A 20559-nucleotide genomic window follows, 5' to 3' on the forward strand; every position below is an offset into this window, starting at 1 on the left:
TGCACACATGTGCAAGTCACGGTAGCTGAGCAGAGATATCATTTGGTCACATCCAAATTGAGAGGCTTTGGTAAAGTCCAGCACAGCCTCGCCTCTTTCACTGTGAGATGAAGTATGACCCAGCACAGTGCAGTCTTACGTCCCCACCTGAGGCACAGGCACTCTGTAGGGACACCCAGGTGGAAGGTGAATTTAAGAGCACTAAATCTCACATCATCTCAGCAGCAGAGTTTCCAGGTGTTCTCCTCTTTAAAAGCAAATTAGGATAGTCCAGGAATAAAGCTGACTTTTCTTAATAACCACATTTTTAAAAATGAAGCAGTCAAATTTATCTTTTCAATAACTTCTTAGGAGTGGATAGTGGGAGGCAAACCTTGGGCCCGACTCTCTGTGGGATAGGGATGTAATTGGGGTAAGCAGTTGACCATTTGCAATCAGAGTCACTAGCAGGCAGGAACCATTGTTTTCCCACAGCATAATGCAAAATGCAAAATAGGCTTAATGCAAAATGGGCTCTTCATTGACTTCTTTGGATAAGGTTTTCTCTGAACTGGGGAACAAATGTTTGGTCCCTATGGTTTTTATCATTAAACATAGTACTCAGTGATGACTTTCTGGTTCAGGCTTGATAACTTTTGTCTTTTCCTTTCCTACTAAGCACCCACCCAGTGATAAAGACATGCCTCTTTGACAGTGAATTTTCCACAACTACCCATACCTATGTCACTCAGAGTCCTTAGTGATGTAATTTGCTTCAGGATGGGATACACCCAAAGACCACAGCTTGCATCCAGAATTTCAGCTGATACAGAGTACAGTCACTTGTGGATTTGAAAGGCATTTCTCACAAGAACTTGTTATCCAAGAAGAGGTGAAGATGAAAATCATGGTACAGCTTTTAACATACACAAACTTTTCAACATTTCACACCTTGGTTCTCCCCTCATTGGCCCAGTTGTTTAAAGTGATCTTGTAGTTGTTGTAGACAGAGCTTTGGAGACTGTGGACTCATTTCTGAACACGTCTGTAGGCACTATGTTGGGATGATATGTAGTACTGAGTGGGCTCTACTCTTCAATTCATATGCTATAGAGGGAAATTAATCTGGTGCAGCACAAAGCTGCAGATTAGTGTTCCTGGAAGCTCCTAGGTGCCAAACAATTTGAAAACCAGGCTGTTCAAGCATCTGAGGACTTAGACCCAAAATCACAGAGCACACGAGAGTCCTAGCCCTGAGCAGGCAGGCAGAACTGGCAAGGCTGGGAACTGATTATTTAAGGTTGTAATTTTTATTGTCTTAATGTAGAAAAGTGAACCGAAGCCTGTCTTGGGTCAGTTCTTGGAGCTCAGGGGTACTGGGAAGGAAAGTTGTGGCCACCAACTTCCTTTGAAGAGCAACAGGCCATTAGTGCAGAGTTTCATCTGGTGGCCACACATCTAGAGTGTACCTACTCTACTGAGCAAGTCTCTCAGGCAAAGAAGGCAGCAGAGAACCTAGTGTCATAGATTACCATGTTGGTTATGGATAGTAAAAGAGCTGAGCTACTCATCCTTACTGAAGCTAAGATGCTTCTGCGTGTGCCCGGAAACAGAAGTAAAGGCACACAGGAAAATGATAAAGTGTAAAAATTAATAAATAAATCAAAAGCCACAAGACACATACTAGCTGCCTCCAGAAGTAAACAGCTGGGCATGGATTTTTAATATACCAGCGTAAGTGCCTGCATCTGACAGAGAATTCAGTTTAGGAACTCTGGATTTTGGACCCAGCTTTCTGGATTTGATTTTTTGTTCTGTGTATCATGTCTCCGTACCTTCTTTCTGTGTGTTCGTCCCAGCATCAGTCTCAGAGCCTCCTAGTAGTAATTTAGTGTTAGTCTGATGCTCTCCATTGAAAACCAGGAGTACTACTGTTTCCCTCTAACCAAGGAGGGACAGTGAGTTACCACTATAAAACGACAAATAAATGAGAATGTGCAAAGCCATTTCCTACAAATTCTCTAAAACTTAAGCTTTGTGAATAGAGGCTTGAGGCTTAACAATTAGCAGGTTGAAGTTGCCAAGGGAAGCGCTGTGGGACCGCAATTTCCTGTTTCTGAGGCTCTGCTACCACCTCCTGGCTGTTAGTATCACAACACACAAAGGGAAAGTGCATCACAAATTAGCAGTTCTCAGGTTCTCTGGGAACCAGAAACGTTTGTGTACTGAAGGCTGACCTTATCCATGTATAGAGTGAGGGTTCGGACTTTCTGAATAATGGCAAAATGTGGATGAAGCCCCCTTATTAAGGGATGCAAGGAGGAAGGAGAGTAGCAGAGCTGGGTCAGCTGTTCTCAACTAAAGCTTAGGAAGGAGCAGGGCTCTGGTTGCTGTGTTTGTTCACCTCCCTGGAGAAGAAAACATATTTCTGGTTGGAAAGTTCTGACTGGCTTTGCCTGTACTTAAACATACTTAAACTTTGGCCATAAAAAGTTGCCCTTTGGGGGAGTATATTCGTTTAGAATCACACTGAAGGATGGTTTACTTTAAAAAAAAATATGAAAACAAAATAATCAAGTGCCTGGGGAAGGTGGTTTTACTTTGATTTAGTATAGTGTGGCCACAAAGTCAGGCCTTCATTAAGTGCTGCATGTTAAGCTACCAGTTTGTAGATGCTGGCTTTCTGCAATTCACAAACAATTTTCTTTTGCCCTTGTACAGCAGCTTCAATCAAGGATGTACTCAAGGGAATGTTTTAAAGATACAGAGATCCTCTGACAACACAGTGTGTTGTGGGGACCAAGGAATGAATGAGAATGGGCCTGGGGCAACACTGAGAAGGCTGGGGCTGAGCAGCAAGCCCTAGTTTGAAGCTATCTGATTTATTTTGCTGAAGAATGAAAGTGTTTGAATCCATGTACCACCTTACTGTGAATGGACTTTTAGTTATCAGAAGGTGTTTGTTTCTCCAGTTATTGGTTTGCATTGTAATATTCCCTAGAGGAGGTAAGCAGTACAGCAAACTAATGGAGGCCCTTAGCGTAGAGACCTTCAACAGTGGCACCTTTGGACACTCACTGATGGTAATGACTCAGGTGAAAACTGACCCACTGTGCTCTAACCCTTGCAATCACTGCCACTGCAATAACTTTTATCCTGCATATCACACCCTAAAAACTATGCTTTTCCATTGTCAGTCACCATGTGGCAGCAGTCTACATGAGGAAACAATCCCAGTCTGCTCTAGACTGCAAGGCTGTGCTCTACTATGCTGAATTATAATGGGATTCAACTGTTCTATCCAGGAGTCACGAAAAACGCAAAAGAAAAGGAGGTGATTTCTGGGATTTCAGATTTAAAGTCTGAGTACGGATAGAACAATAACCTTGTTTCCCATTGTCTTTCTGCAAGGAGCCAGCTCATCTAAGAGACCCTTCCAGAGAAGCACCCCAAATCTGCACAGCTGTGTCCTCTCCCCAGCTCCCTACGACAAGGACAAAGGGGCAAGCAGAAACCACGATGCTGCATCAGTGATACACAAATGCAGAGTCAGATAAACTCATCATAACCTTAACTCTGCTGCCTTTCCTGACCAGTCTTTCAAACAGTTCACACCACTACCATCTTCTAGTGAAGGTTTTATGTTCAGGGGTGACCTCTTCCAAAACACACCGTGGTATACACCACAATCACTAGTACAGTATGGAACCTATGAAAGACTTAGTAGTGCCTAAACAGAAATGTTTAGAAAAGTTTAGAATTGGGCTGGATCCAGAAATCATGGTGGGGGGCTGGGGCAGAGGAAGGAAAGATGCTGTTCTGCCTCCAGTCCCTGGTGTCACTTTTTGGGGACAGTGTGAAGGTAGACTGCTGGATTGCACAGGAGGCAGATCTTAGGATTGTGTGATTTGTCTTTGAAGAAGAGGTAGGTTTAACAGGTGTCTCACCGGTGTCTGGAATATCACTGGGCAGCTTGTGGTTCTTCCAGGCAAAATCCGGACTGGCAGTCATCATATGTGTCTCATTCTTGTGCGTGTCGAAATACAGAAGAGTTCTGAACTATGGGTGTAGGAGGGAAGAAATGCAGTCAGTAGTTGTGATCCCTCTTTTGTCCCTTGCTTCAGACTACCCTTAATAAATATACTGCCCAAACTCAAAGTAATTCTTGCTCTTTCTGCTACAGTGGTGCATTCCTCAGCTTAACCATATGTTTGGCTGACATATTCTTCCTCATTCCTCCCCTATCTCTGAGAAGTACTATATCTGTCTCGCAAAATACCAGCTGTACTTCACTTACTGAATCACCAGGTGATATCAATCCTGTCAATCTCGAGCACACCTCTCATGACCCCCTCCTAGTAAGCACAGCATGCCTTGGCACCCCACCACTTCTCCTGTAGTTATTTTCATCATTCTTATGCAATAGTACAGGGCGTTTTGCTTCTCCTTTCATATATAAGGTCAAACAGTTGCCCCCTGGCCATACGTACATGATCTGCAGCGTGTGACTTGTACAGCAGGGTCAAATTGCTATCAACATCTCCAAAATCATCTAGAGTCACAGGACCCAGTGCACCTGCAGACACAAGGAATTAGTCAGAGGGCTTGCGTTCTCAGAAACACAAATATGTGTCAGGAAGGATGGGATAAATAAAAGGATTTCTGGTGCTCAGGATATTTTTCTTCTTCATGTACATGCTAGAATAAATATCAGCTTAGTGTGGCCCTACTTCTCCCTTAATAGCATGCTACATTTTCTCTACAAAATCCAAAAAAAGGTGTTGAACTGACTGCACTGAAGAGGAAAGTCTCCCTCTAGCTACAGAAAAATATATGTCAAGTTTCTTCGGCATACTAAGAGTGTCAGAGTAACCTCCCTTGAAGGGACCATTTTAGAAGTGAGATGGGAAATTGCCTGTGTCCACCTGCAGTTTGAATTTGTCAGAAAGAAAGGAAATATAGGGATACTTCCATTCTCCTTACTCTTTTGAGAGCTACCTGCTTGGCTCTAATAATATTATTTTAACCAGGTGCTTTTTCCCTTTAACCTCCTGCCTCTGTATGTCAGAGAATGTGCACACTGAGAAATTGCCTACTTAGCACATTCCAACGATTTTAAGGTGGAACTTCCTAAGTCCCTCAGCATGGCTTGACTTTGCTCTCATTAAGTCAGTCATTTCAACAAGAGCACAAGTTTAGCCAATACCTACCACTCCTGATAGTCTCGCTTTCATTTTTTCGCTTCTTTTTTCAAGAGTTTTTTTTTATCAGCTTCAGATTGCTCTTTTGCTACTGTTGCTGATGACTTATTTCATTTTTCCTGAAGTTCAGCATCATCTTTATTTTAGTTCAGGAATTACCTTCCCCCTTTTCACCTCAAAAACTGATGCTAAGTTTTTCATGGCCCACCTGCTTAATGTCAAAATAATTATTGTATGAACTCCCTACTGTACGAGCCTCCAGCACAAGAAAGAATTAAGTTGGTTCAACACCTTTCATAGAATCATAGAATCATTAAGACCTCAACGATTATCAAGTCCAACCGTCAACCCAACACCACCTAACCCACTAAACCATGTCCCCAAACATCACTTTTAGGATTTCTTCTTTTTCACCTAAACCTATAACTAACATGGAGCGTTACAGTGCAAGATTTATTCTGGATAAGGAAAAAAGCTGTTGCAACTTGCCTTTCAAATTTAGAGTGAAACTGAAGAGATGAGTTTACTGATGTTCAAAAAAGGATGCTGTCTCCAAGAGGAATTAGTAAGGTTTGGGATACCACGGTTAAAGCAAAGACAAGCCCAAAACCTGCTAGGCCATATTAGGAAAATCTGGGAAACTTCTACACGTGTATTTGCTGAAAGCAGGTGGGCTATAAACACAAAGCTTTGAGTCATCATTTTGGTACAGATCTGTGATGTGAAGTGACAGCTGCAACTTTGCTCCCGTAGAAGTATTGTTGTCACTTCTTTGTGTAAGTCTTGCCTTCATCATTTCCTAATGATTGAACTCTGTGATTTTAAGCCCATGGCCTACAAAAGCCCACTGGTGCTGGACAACCTCTGAGAGGAACAAGAAAGTTGACTAAGAAGAGCCAATCCATTGCCAGCTGGCTTACACTCACACTGCAGGCACCCAGGCTTTGTAAACTGGAAAAAGGTTGAAACTACTTCATTAAAGCTTAGCTAAATTGACTTCAGAGTCATTTTGAACATCAATCATATTTCATGCCTACTGGTCTTAAGTCAAGAGTAGACCTTTGGGGGAAAGCTTAGAAATGCCACTGTTGCAAATTAATGACCTGAATGCCAGGTTGCCTCTGGAGGAAGCATGGACTTTGAAACCCACCTATATCCTTCACTTTCTTAGCTCCTTTCTCATTCTCCAAATAATCTCCCTATAGAGAGTTCAGCTCTTTGTCAAAAGAAGGACACCAGCTTCAGGTCCTTGTCCCTGTCTTCCATCTCTGCTGGCTAGGAAGCTGTGTCTCTCCTCCTTCCCTCACTCCTCCTTAGGCAGCCATATTCTTTAAATGTGCTTTGTACTTCAAAGCAGCAGCCCAGAAAGGAATCTGGCCCTGAAACAGTCTGTTGCTAGTTGCAATGTTTCAAATGATCGACATTTTGACTTTCTGCCTCTTCCATGTGTGCACTGAAGTGATTATGCATGACTGCTATGTAGTGCTTCTGCTAATACTGATTTCCATCCTTGGAAAAAAATGACAGAAAAAGAGTGGGAATAAAACTCTTTTAAGGGCTTGGACTTGTTTAGTGTCTTATCCTAAGAGTGTTTAAAAACAAATTTCTTTTTCCTCATCAATTTAATGAACTCTGCACAGGTCTGTACTTTTTTTTACCTTCAAAAGTGATATTTCGGAATTCATTGATGAAACTGAGACGTGACACTGGGCTCTGGGAGAAGATAAATTTCTTCAGAATATGTCCAAACAGCAAAACTGCATTAAAATAGCCAAGAACAAAGTCATTGTCCACCTAGAACAGGAGAAAAAGGAAAAACGGCAAATTGAGAGTTCCTCTTTCTGCCTCAAAGTAACAATATCTTTAGTGGTCTCCATTTGGCAAAAACTCCAGCATGGAAGACCAGAATCTGCTGAGTACTGCGTGAGTAGATGGGCAATGCCACATCAGCTTAGCAAAAGACAGGTAAACAAAATATATATTTGGTGTATGAAGACAGGGAGGTGGTGGCCAATCTGAAGCTCTAGCATGCTGATCCTGGCTCAAAGGATTCAAGAAATCCTACATTGTAGGTTCTGGGCAGGTCTACTCAGTGTGACCCAAAGCCCCTAGCTTTGGATTAGACTTTCTGTGCAGATAATCTGGTGTGGTGCCAGCAAGTCTGGGCTTCCAGATGGCCACAGCTCAGGGGCAAGGAGCTATGCCAGAATTTCCGGCAGCCTGCCATAAAGCTGGCACCCAAAAAGCGTTGAGCACAGGCTGGGAGATCTGGAAGCCCTGTAAATCCAGCCAGAAGCTTCAGGCTCAAAGCCACAAATTCTGGGAGGAACTCTACATGTAGAGTCTGGTTCCTGGGAAGATGGCAGGAGTATCAGTTTCACTAAGCAGATACAAGGTTTGCATCTGCTTTTCAGGAAATTTAAAAAATACATGTTTCCTACAGAAACAGTTTCTGTTTTTGAAGTTTAACTGGAAAGCCCCTGGACAGAAACAACAATTGTTGCCACTGCTTATACATACCTGCACACAAAAATCAGTCAATAGTTATTAGTTCTGAACTTTCAATGCTCACATATTGATTACACCCTGTAGATCTTCCTTCAGTGATGCCTTGCAGCTACATAAAAGATTGTCAGTCACTCAGAAGTGGAGTCAGAAGGCTATGTACTTATAAGTCTCCCTCACAGCCCATGAACATGACACTTGCAGACCAAATTAAAAGCCTGAGTATCCACAAAGCAGGAATATGAGAGCTTGCATGTTTGCCATATATTTTTACATCATTACAGGAGGACAAAACGTCATCCTGTGATAATGTAAGAAAATATCAGCATAGAAGCATAATGGGGGATGACTACAGCTGCATTTTTAGTTTTAATTTTCTAGTGCATGAACATGAATAAACGGAATGCAATAATCAGATATAAAAGTGTGGTTACCAGGACATCATCAACAGTCTTTACGGTATTCAAGCTGTAATTAGCTGGTGGCAGAGTCAGGACAAGTACGTTCTCCATGTAAGGGGCTGAGTAGTTTTCCCTGAAGTATGTGTTACTGCAAAGCAAAACACAAGAACCCATGAACAATCAGCAACAAGGGCAGTGGTAACCATGACAGAATTACTCTCCTCTCCCCAGCAGCAATGTTATTAACGGGTTAAAACTATTTTGAAAAATAAAATTTCATCATGGACAAAACTATGCTGTTCATTCCCTGATGCCAGCTTCTGTGCTTAACTACATTAAAAGGTAATATCAAAGAGATCTGGAAATCTGAAACTCAAAGGTTGCAGTGAATTAGTATTAGTATTAGTATTGTAGCTGTTTGGTATCTGTCCTGTTTACTTCCTCTTAAGTGGGAGTTTATATTTATTAAAGCAGAAAAGGTGGTAGCTTTCAGGAATCTTTGGTTTCATCACACTGACAGGCCACCTGGAAGTGCTTCCCAGACTGGCAACCACTGGATTCACATTACAGAGGAATTAGCAACAGATATTGGTGTCAAGTGGCAGCATCTGTCATTGCTATAGCTAGACTGATTTTAAAAAAAATGTATGAGCCTTCTCTCATTATTCATGTTTGATCATCCTTTTATTTCTTCAGTCAGTACTGTATCAAGAATTCTTGGAGACCACAGAGTCTGCTCCACAGCCATCAGATGGGATCCTGCCACCAGAGCCCTGTCCCTGCCTTTCCCTGAACCTTCTGACTTTTACATTGCACTTTTCATCCTGAAGAATTTCAAAGTGGTTTTTATTCAGGCTTGGACTGAACTAGCCAGGTGAAAAATAAACTTCATTAGACTTCACCAGACTGGATAATCCTACAGCATCCCACCTCCCATGAGGGAGGCTTACACTGTGTTTGTGTCCTGGGTACCGGAAGGCTCAGAGCTGAAGGAGTTTTAAATCCATCATTTTGTCTGAGGGACTTGACTCCTGTAGAAGCATGGGACTTTGCCTGCTCTCTTCTCCTACTGCTTGAGTTTGGATCTACCACATGTGTCAGTGTTTTGTTTCTGTTTTAAGAAGAAGAACATTATTTGGGATATTCAGCAAAATTGGGGGTATGTAGCGAATTTAAGGAGGGCAGCATATAAAATGGGCTGAGGCAGCTGATATATCAGAAGGGTGCATATCACAGCAGAGAAGCCCCTGATCACCCTCACCTATTGTGAGGCAACAATTATGCATGCAACACCAGTAAGTAAAAGCACTCATGTAGGTAGTCCCCATTGTGCATTTGTACAGAAACAGGAATTGTGGCCAGTTGCCTCAGGAAAAGGAACTGGGGATTCCTAGTGCCTGGATCAAGCAGTGGAAAGTCTAAAGCTCTTAAAGGCAGCTCTGAAAAATATATACGGTGAACCTGAAAGTGTACGGGACAGAGAAGATCATGTTAGAACTTCAACCACAGGCTCCAGTTCGGACTCCAATGTTAAATGACTAAAGTAATTAATCCAAAGTGCCTCAGCCCTGCCCTGTCAAGGTCAGCTTTAGATGCGGGGGCTGTGAAGTCCCACAGGCCCTAGAAGTTCCTGGATTCTTTTGCTACATCAGCAATGAAATAAAGAAGATCAAGGCGTGGGCACATACATTTGCCCAGTGACCATCCATACATTAAGCTGCCAGCACGGTCCCAGGCATGGTTTTGGTCCAGGGCAACTAGCTTTCTCCCAGACCATGACTTGCTACAGTGACTGGAGCCACACCCAAAAAGCATTTTGGGTATCTACATGTAGGCACGCAGATGTGAGCTGTGCTGTGTCTCTTAGGCTTAGGGCCAGAGATCAGCTCTCTGTCCTTATACACAGACAAGGCTTTGGACGCTACCATTGATAAGGCCAGTTTATATCAATCCTCATCTATAAAGATTTTGTAATTAGCAATATTAAGATCAAACTGAACAACAGAAAATTTACGTTGTATACTAAGAAGTGCCTCTGAAAAGTTAGATTTATGTATTTATAAAGATGTTTAAGAGGTGTTTATGAAGTGGAAGTGTTAAAAAGTGCAAGAATTATAAAGTGCAAGGGACAGCTGTACTACTCTTTTAAATAATTTTAAAACGGAATAAACAGAGCCTAGAAAAAATACACTGTAAGCCACATTTACATAATTGTCTGGTTGGGCAGAGTGTATGAAAAATGTACAATATCTCATATGAACAGCTCATGACCATTCTGACTTTGGACTTTGTGGTTCTCTCATGGCTTCCTGCACTGAGGATTCCACAGGATGATGTTAATCTGCTCTGTCACTGCCTTAGAAAAATATTATGTGAACTAAAGGGGATGTTGTAGAGGATGTGCCATGAATTAAACACTAAGTGACTTAGATAAGTGGCAAGATATGGCAATGGTAAACATTTTGTGAAAGAGCGTTTTTTCAATAAAAACAGTTCCACTCAGACTGTTTCCATTATCTCTATCCTTCAGCAAACTGCAGGGAAAAGAGGAAAAGCAAAGGTGATACTTTACTTGAAGAGATCTATCAGGATGATAACAACGTCCTTATCCACTTCGCTCATCCCTAGATCTTCGCCGACGTCATCCGAAGAACCACACATGATGATCACTACAGATTGGGCAAAAATGGAGACAGATAGGTGAAAGGTACAGACAAGAGGACATTTGCCTGCTCCCCCATGCTTGAGTAGCAAGTAGTAAAGCAAGGCTGGGCTAAGGCACATTATCTGCACTGAGCTGGGACCCAGGGACAGAGCTACAGCCTCTCCGCCATAAGACTGAGATATTGGAGGGAAAGCGGTAAAAGGTGCCTCAATGCCTGCACCACTTTCTGTCTGATTGCATCAGAGCACTGCCATTATCTCACATAAGCATTATCAGTTCTGATGCAATACTGGCTACTGAACATGAACATTACTAAGCTAAATGGCATTCAAGTAATAGTTTCATTAACTTACTTATTACTCTCACATTCACTTGGCCTGCTGATGCCAGGTGCTTAGTCTTAGGAGAAGATGAGGTATTTACTCATCCATTTTTCTAGTTTAGATGGATCACTTCCAGAAGAAGTGCTCCTTGATGGCACAAATGAGGCCCGTATATGTACCAGGGCTGCCAACACATGAATGGTGGAGAGCTAAGCATGCTCACAGTATCTAAGGTCCTTCTTAGGAGGAGTTGTGATTGCTGGATTTCTGAATCTTTCACAAAATGGAGCGTAATTCATCCCAAAAGCTCTCTGGAACCAGGATGTTCCCCCATGTTTTTGGGGGATGGAGAGAGGAATCCAGGAACTTTGTGCTATTTTACGTTTGCATCCATGTGAAAGGGTGTATCTGCATTTCTCCACCACTTCTGTCAAATGACTATCCCTAAAATTTAACTAAAGGGTGGGTCTGATTTCCTGGGAAAAGCAACTTACCCGCAGGGGAGAGTGTACCCTCAGCTCTTCCTTACCATTGCTTTTCCGCTTTGGATCTTTGACAGTGTTTTTAAGTTGCTCTGGAGTCCTTAAAATGTCCTTGAACTTCAGTTTTTCGGAGAAGTGCGTGATTCCAGCATCTAGCGCATTCATGTACCTGACACAAGAGAGCACAGATATTGTCAGAAAATTGCTAATTCCTCACATTCTCCTAAATAAGCCAAAACACAATATGGGCTGTTTGCAGCACACAAGAGTGTGAGACGGTAATGGAACATTATTTTCTGCAGCAACAGAAGAGAAAAAATCAATACAGGGCATGAAAGACTTCAAAGTGTTTGGAAAGTCACACAGAGGTATTTGAGCATGGTTGTACAAAGGATGGGTTTGGAGAATACAATGATGTAATAAGACATTAACAATTAAGAAAATAAATCAGGGATATGGGGAAATTAGAGTAAGTGAGACTAACTGGGAGGCAGACCCAGGAAGCTCTGCTGCTTTAAGACATCAGTGGTAATCTTAGGATACATCTGAAGGTTCAAAGGAGTAAATGGGAGCTGCAGAAAGAACTAAGATAAGAAACACAGAAGTACTCTGTCTGTGAGAGAAGCAAAGGAAGGAAAGTAGCAACAAAAAACCCCTATAACGAATCAGTTAAAACTGAAGGGGAAAAATGAGGACAGAAAAAAAACCAAACCAAACCAAAACAAAACAAAACAACAACAAAAAAAAAAAAAGCCCAAAACAAACCACCCCGATGAAGTGGATGTAAGCTAGCTAAAAGATCAAGCAAAACCAGGCAACTCTTAAATCCTATTCTTGCCTCAACGTGGTGTGTCTGAGAAGAGACATTCTGCCTGAAATAAAGATAACGCAGAGGGAAAATCAAAATACATGTCTTTGTTTTCAGTCTGCTTAACTTTTGATCTAACAGCACTGAGATCCTAGTCTATAAACTATCAGATATCCTTTGCTTCCCATTTTTTGTCAGGAACAGAATCATTAACCATTAATTTACAGGAACATATGTGTATTTGAGACAAAACCTGATATTGCTGTCACTAAGGGTATTTCCTTAATCTTGTACCTATATGGGGGAAATAACTAGCCCATGCAGTATTATTTGTTCTTTAGCAAAAACTCAATTTTTAAATTAGACAGTTCAAAAACCTTAAGGCTGACAGATTCTGTTAAAGAAGAATTAAATGCATTTTTAGGCTGAAAAATGGGCAGAGATACAAAGTAATTTTTTTTTTTGTTAATTTAGCAGTAAAGAAAAGGAGCTTGAAAAACCCTGAAGTCATAAAGAAGGTCCTGAACAGAAGTATTAATAAAGACAAGGTAAGAAACACTTACAAAATAACTTACATGCATTGACTTCCCTGAAAGGTAAGAAAACTGCAAGATTAAAGGGATTTAGCTAAAGTGTGTGTAATGCATTGTCAATTATAGCTGCAAATATGGAGGAATAGGGATTGTAGCAAGAGATAAGTGAAGCGCACTTTTGTTTCAAAGCATCAAGTTGCTATCTATGCTAAAAAAAGAAGGAGGAAACAATAAAAGCCCCTACATATTTAAAAAACAGTGGAGATCACTTTTTAGGCCCCTTAATTCAGAAAAAAAAGATCTGTATACAAAATATTCTGTACGAACATGCTTGTATCATTCTGAAGCCAATGCAGTCATAAATTTTGCTTAAAATTCTGAAAGTTCCCCAGGTTATGCATTGGAAAGATAAATAACAGTTATTTCCATGAATTCTTGGCTGCCTTTGAGCTACATTTATAAAATTAGTAGGAGAAATTAGATTTTTTTTTAATTAATCGTCATTTTTTGTCCTAACATTGGAAAGAAAATTCAAAGGAGCATAGAAACACTCGCATGAGCTGAAAATTAAATAACAGTCAATAATAGAAGAGGAATGATAAATACCATTACATTAGAGAGTCTATTTGATTAAACCCAGCCTTTGATTTTATGGAAGGAGAAAGCCTAGCATTCTTGAGAATCAAGCACAGGCTGATATTTCAGGTCACAAAGTGAAAACTGTCTCCTTTTCTCCAAACTGGTGAGAGCGTAGCTTAAACTCTGCAATCACTGGAGTCATTTTGATCAAAGAAAGACACAGTTTGAACTTTGGAAATGTTTTGGAGTAACAATAGTGCCCATAGATTGAAGCCATTAATGTGGAGGAGCATAAAAAAGCTTGATAGGACCCCTGACCTAAAAAGTCATCTACGGGGAGCCTGATGGAGGAGCCTCTCATGTCACACTCTTTACATTAAGGATGCAGTAAACAGGTATTTCCAGCAGGGACAGCATGTAGGCTATCTGTCCACAGGAAAAGCCAAGGCTTGAGAATACTTAAAAGTGGACTGTGTGAAACATTTAGATATGCAGTAGAGCTAAAGGGTAAAATTAATCTTTTCCTTCTCTCATTCCTTGGTAGCCTTAAGGCACCTCCCAAAATGTAGGACTCAAAGGAGAGCTTGAAAGAACCATGTCCAAGGAGAGAGTTTATCAACAGCCAGATCAGTGGTGGATCCAGATCTTACCAAAAGCATGCCTCTGAGTTTTCGTTCCTCTTGTAAAGGTAAGCAGATTCCCAGGTTGTGGTTTTGAATGGCAGCCCAGATTCTTTCCAAAAGTAATAGAAGAAATCATTCACTTTCCTGGCTGGGGTCAGAAGGCGGGTTAGGTTTACTTTGTAGTCACAGGACAGTCCAAAACTCCCTACAGAGATCAGAGGCACGCTCAGTGTTGTTTCAACTCTAAAGGGAGAGACAAGAGGACAAGTCTGAGCGGATTGCTGTCACATCGAGGCAGCTACCACGTTATGTCCATCCTCAGCTCCCTCTCCTCTTGTGCCCTGCATTAGTTTAACAGCAATTTGAACCTGAAACAGAATGCTCCTCAAGAACACTAACAGATTTCAATATTGGCACCGCAAAGCCCTGTTGAACTGGTCCAGGCAGTTTCTCTCATTGCCCCCAATGCCCCCACGCTCTTTTGGGTACCATGCACCATTTCAGCCCAAGGGCTATGACAGGAGTCCAAAGGCTCGAGGACACATCCGATTCTGCTCCTTTGCTGCCATTAACATGGGATGGATTTGATCTCTTTATTGGGGCAGTGCTGGAGGGTGACAGCTTTTTACCATCAAAAAAGCTTTATTCCTACAACCCAAAGGAAAAGGCTTTTCATTTCACTATGGCGTGTTTTAGGAGCTGTACAACAGCAGCCATCAGGGAGAAAAACTAGGGCAACCCTCTGCTGGCAGGGAATCTGTAAAACAAAGATATTTTTTATCCACAGAGACAGTAAGTTTTTAAGGATAAAACTATTTTCCTAGGTGCCGCAATCTTATCAGACTAGACTCAAAACATTTTTGTTCTTGTATGGTAAGTGTTTTTTTATGACACGGAATTTTGCCTGCAAAAAACATGTCCATCAGGGTTGTTGGCATTATTGACAAAACTTTATTTTCCAGGTAAAGCCCACTTACCTAATTATAGGGTTTATACTTTGATGTAATAAGTAATGCTAGGCAGAGTATTTCACTAATGAAACAGACATTTTTCTGACTGACTTAGAACAGAATAGAATAGAATAGAATAGACTATTACAGTTGGAAGGGACCTACAGTGATCATCTAGTCCAGCTGCCTGACCAATTCAGTGCTGGCAAAACTCTAAAGCATGTTATTAAGGGCATTGTCAAAATGCCTCTAGAACACTGACAGGCTTGGGGCATTGATACCTCTCTAGGAAGCCTGTTCCAATGTTTGACCACCCTCTCAGTAAAGAAATGCTTCCTAATGTCCAGTGTAAACCTCCCCTGGTGCAGCTTTAAACCATTCCCATCCTGTCACTGGATAACAGGGAGAAGAGTTCAGCACCTCCCTCTCCACTTCCCCTCCTCAGGGAGCTGTAGAGAGTGATGAAGCCACCCCTCAGCATCCTTTTCACCAAACGAGACAAGCCTGAAGTCCATAGCCGCTCCTGATAGAACACGCCTTCCAGCCCTTTCACCAGCTTTGTTGCCTTCCTCTGGGTACATTCAAGGACCTTCACATCCTTCTCCAATTGTGGGGCCCAGAAGAGCTCACAGCACTTGAGGTGAGGCCATACCATTGCTGAGCACTGAGGGATAATCACCTCTTTTGACCAGCTGGTGATGCTGTGTTTGATGCACCCCAGGGTGCAGGTTGCCCTCTTGGCTTCCAGGGAACTGCTGACTCCTACTGAGCCTGCTGCCAACCAGCACTCCCACATGCCTTTCTGCAGGGCTGCTCTCCAGCCACTCCTCTCCCAATTTATACTTGTGCCTAGTGTTACTCCATCCTAAGTGCAGAATCCAGCATTTGGACTTGTTCAGTTTCATCCCATTAATCATTGCCCAGTGATTTCCTGAATTAGAGATGGTGACAAAGTTGGGGGTAGACAGTTGGGCTAACCCCAAACACGCTTTTTAGTTCCACCATTCTGTCACAATGTCCCAGAGCTCTTGCAGTTAACACTCAGTGTCGCTTCATGTCCATTTGACAAGCCAAAGGTGGAGAACAGCAGCCACACGCAGGCAGCAGCTGAGCCACCACAGGCCCTGTGCACTCCCACCCCACTGCCCATGGAGGCCCCTCCCCACAGCACCCTCCCCACACTTAAAAGTGCTGTAAAGTAAGGCACTTGTTCTGATTTGTGAAGCTATTGCACCATGAGCAAAAGCCAGCTCCCTGTTTGTTGGTGTTCTTCACTGCTTCACTGCTTTGCATATACCTCTGCTACTCATATTTACTGGTTTAACTATGTCAGAGTTCGAGGAAAAGACTTTGGTATCATTGTGGGCAGCTCCATATCCAGCAGATAGAAAAGCAAACATAAAAGTAGGAGGCACAATGAATAAAATGGGAAATATTGCATAATATTTTACCATGGTCCTATACATAGGTAAGACTTATTCTTTTGATTCTTCTATAAATCAATCACGTGTTCACCAGTAATATTGTATTCACTTCTGCTCATGCCACTCAAGGAAAAATATAGAGCTAAAAGCAGATAAAGCTTGAGGTAAAAGTGTCTCACTCTTCCCAGTATCTCTCAGTGAAACCAAAAGGCTACCAGAGTTTAAAAAGGAAAGTGATTCACATGGGTAACAACATGGATTTGTATATATGACTGACAGGGGTTTTTAACTGATTTACACCAGAAGTCTGCAGATTCAGCTTACACTCATCCTATTATCTGAGAATAAGCATATTGATGTATCGTATAATATAGAATAGAATTATTCAGGTTCATGTAAAATACAACAGTAGAGAGATTCATTCTTTAGGAGTGCTTCCTCAGGCAGAAGAGTAGGATGAAGCTGGCTGCTCCCTCTCTAAATGCTCTATACTGAAGATGGTTGGGGTGTTTGGATCTTCTCTTGACACATGTAACTGAGGCCTCTCTCAATGACTGAACACCCACCCGGAAGGACCACTGTTGCTGCAGTACTGCAATGTCTATATGCCTCGAGCTAACATCTCCTTCCTGCTGGAGTTGCCAAAGAATTAAGTCTTTTGAGCCCTTAATCAATCAATCAACTTGCTGTCAGCAATTAGAAAAGTTTCCCTGCTATCAATGGGGTTTCATCAATGGGCTTTGGAAGAGGATTTTCTTCTCCCTACCAAACATAGTGGCTGTGCCTGAGAGTCTTACTGCCCTGACTCTAGACCTCAAGGTGTCTGATGTATCCCAAACCCCAATGTCTCTGCTGGCTTGTTGTACACAAAACAACTGTTCAGCAGTTGATGTCTTTAACATCACAATATTAGAGGGAAGAGGTGGTACTTACGAGACCATTTGGTAGGTGGCATAAGTGCAAGCGGGTCCTATGACGACACAGCCAAGTGTGCCATTAACCTGCAAGGAATCAGAAAGTGTCTGTAGTGGAGACAGTGCAGAGGACTGGCAGAGAGAGGAGGATGGTAAAATTAAGAAAACTTTAGGATTTGAGAAGCAGTCATAGAATTTACCCAACAAAAGCAAGAACAGAGTAGCAAAGGAGTTACAGAAAGGTTAAAGGAACAAACCTAGAGTGAAGGAGGGAGGAATCACAGAAAGCTAAGAAAAGGCAGAGGACAGAATAGTGCCTGTGAGATGACCTTTGTTGAGAGACAGACAGCAAGTTGGGATTAAAATGTTGCAATTGTTACAATTGCTTATATGAAATTACACACCTCAGCAGTGCTTGCATTCGCAGAAGACAGAGGGGTTGAAATTACAAGATACTGTATATCAGAAAAATTATCAGTTAAGTGCATATGAAGCTTGCATGAAAAAAATCCTTCCATGATCCCCAAATAAGGCCTGAGCAGCAGCTTTGTGTGCCATGAGGGACAACTTCTTAACAAAGACTACAGCATGTGCTCATACATTGATAGAGTTGAGAATTCACATTGGATTGACAAAGCTTCACTCAGAGGTGACAGTTATTAGACATGAGAAAATCCACTGAAACAGGGCTTCTTGTAAGGCACTAATTTTATCTGAAGCTTTTCCCCATATTATGGTATTCACATAGGTTCTCTCACATGACTTCTGCAATTTCTAGGGAGAAACAAGCATTTCATCTTTGCCCTCCGGGCATAGTTCCATATGCATTTCTTTGGTATCAGTGCCAGCCTAATCATCTCTCTCTGCCCACACATTCCTATCCTTGCACTTCTGTCTCCTTTGTGTATTTGTGTAAACTGATGGTGAACCAGATCAGGATCTTATCCAGTTGGAAACTGACGTTTTTTGCTCTGGTTGGGCTCTTAGAGTGTTTGGGGTTTTGGTGGGTTTTTTTGGTTCCTTGTGTTTTAATAGATTGCTTTGTGGCCACACAAAGAGCTGTGCAGATATAAAAAAGGGGACAAGTTAATCACAGGAAAAGGAGCTTGAAGTGGAAGGCTGGTTTAGCCAACACTGCCAGCAATTGTTTAATGACAGCCTCTGGGAAGCAATCATAGAATCTCTCTCCAATATTTACCTGTTTGTCTTCACAAAACCTACAGGAATATCTTCTCTTTGAAAGCTTCACTTCTCTGTCAAATTTGTTTGGAACTGAGCAACGGGATCAAAAATTAATAAAGAAAGACAGAGACACATGCATGCACACACACAGAAAGAAAAAAGTCTTGCCTTTGTAGGAAATCAACTTCAAGAAGCCTGTTACTCACAAAAATTTCCCTGATGAGCTCCACGCCTTCACAGGTGCTGGTATGACAGCCTTGTGAGACATAGAGTGATGAGGTGAATGTGTGGAAGGCGGCATTGACTGTAATATTTTCTCCTGTAATGCAAATGTAAAAGAAAACAGCATCATACGTGGCAGATAACCACTAATAACCACTATCCCTCTTCTTCTGACACAGGTCTGAGCAGACTTATGCTAGAATGGTTCCCATCAAAAAGCTGCTATTAAGTCCTTCTACCACCTAACTCCCATTACTTAGGATGAGACTGTAGAATTTGCTCCAGTGTGGTCTCCTAACTTCTGATGAGTGCTAGTACTTTCAGTACAAAGTACTTTTAGTGTTGGCCATTGTTAGAGACATTTTTTGAGGCTCTGTAAGAAGTAATTTAGAGACCACTTTCCAATAAAATTGGACAAAATGTCTTCAACTAGAGGGCAGAAAGGGAATAGGTCTCATTTCTTTGGAACCTCTTTTTCCCGTGTTATTCTAAAGAGTGACTGTAGATTGGTGACATTGAAATGAGAAGTAAGATATCAAAATAAATAAAAGCATCATCCGCAGTGACTCTAAATGAGGGAAAAACATGTGGACTGCAGATTCTTCACACTTCAAGTCACAATGTGATCAACAGATGGGGTCAAGAGGAAAATTATTTTCAGAAAGTAGTGGCTGATTCAGCCAGGAGAGGAAGCCAGGGCATCCCAGTTACTGTGCTAGATGAATCACTGGTTTTGTATGATCCAGTTCAGCAATTCCCATGTTCCCCCAATCCCAACTGAACATTTACAGAAAAGCATGCAAGAAGAGTCTGCCCAAACATCATGAAAGCAAATATGGTTCTGCCCATGTGTAGAGCACTTCTGTTTTTACAGAGGGAGGTCATTATTTCTGGAAGATCTATATAAGGCAAGAAACCTTTCTGAGAAGCAGTTTGCTGAAGATCAGACAAGTAGAAAGCTGTGGCACGAAGTCTGACAAGAAACGACAGCAGGAGAGGGATAACCAACACCCATTGCCTTACCTGTCATCTGGAATTCATTTTGTACCCTTTTCAAGGCTTGCTTCACAGCTAATTCCAAATTGTCAGGAGTTGCTGGGAAGTCCGAGTAATTCATGAGCATCACATTGATCACATAACTGTTGTTGCCACACTCCTTTGAACAAACTTGCTGCAGCAGCTGGAGCAAGAAAAACAAAGGCCAAAGGGCCAGACCCAACATCCATTGCTTCATTATTGCTCAGTTCAGACTCATCGTGTGTGCTCTCTCTTTTCCTTTTTTTCTTCCACACCTCCTTCTTTCAGATATTCTACATTAGTTTTATTTCTGGATAGGACAAAAGAGATCTCCACGCCATAGATTCAAAGACAGGCTGTACAATCCTGCTCTCAGGCCCTTCCCTATCTTCCTCCCTGCCTTCAACTCTCCCCGCCCCTCCGGTGTCCTAGGTGGCACTTCTGTTTGTGAAAAACTAGCAATGACAAAACTCAGGAAAGGAGAGAGGCTAAAGGTTGCTGTGAATGTTTGCTCATGGAAAGGCTAAGGCTATAAAACTGATGCATGACCTGAAACCTTGCCTGATAAGGGCACTAATTCTTCAACACAAGGATGAGCTGAGAGAGGGAAGAGGAGAGCACAAATGGACTGCAAAGACAGCTCTTTAAAATGGAAATAAAATACAAGGTCTGCTAAAGCCTAGAGGAAAACAGATGGTTACTTTATGTTTGCATTGCCCTACATCTCTAGTTACATTGCCACACCATCTCT

At 41.9% G+C, this 20559-nt stretch overlaps 1 protein-coding gene across 1 annotated transcript in view; it reads right to left on the minus strand.

Moving 5' to 3' along the window:
* GUCY2C (guanylate cyclase 2C (heat stable enterotoxin receptor)) overlaps positions 1-20025 on the minus strand; it is a 45888-nt gene extending 25863 nt beyond the window's left edge. Inside the window, 10 exon segments of the mRNA XM_010078884.1 lie at positions 3927-4046; positions 4472-4555; positions 6839-6974; positions 8120-8234; positions 10659-10755; positions 11604-11725; positions 14127-14342; positions 17407-17474; positions 18776-18888; positions 19815-20025. Of these exon segments, the coding sequence (XP_010077186.1) occupies positions 3927-4046; positions 4472-4555; positions 6839-6974; positions 8120-8234; positions 10659-10755; positions 11604-11725; positions 14127-14342; positions 17407-17474; positions 18776-18888; positions 19815-20025 (1282 nt within the window).
* Positions 20026-20559: the final 534 nt, after the last annotated feature.

This window comes from Pterocles gutturalis, unplaced genomic scaffold, assembly GCF_000699245.1.
Source record: "Pterocles gutturalis isolate BGI_N339 unplaced genomic scaffold, ASM69924v1 scaffold21493, whole genome shotgun sequence".
NCBI classification, from domain to species: domain Eukaryota; kingdom Metazoa; phylum Chordata; class Aves; order Pterocliformes; family Pteroclidae; genus Pterocles; species Pterocles gutturalis.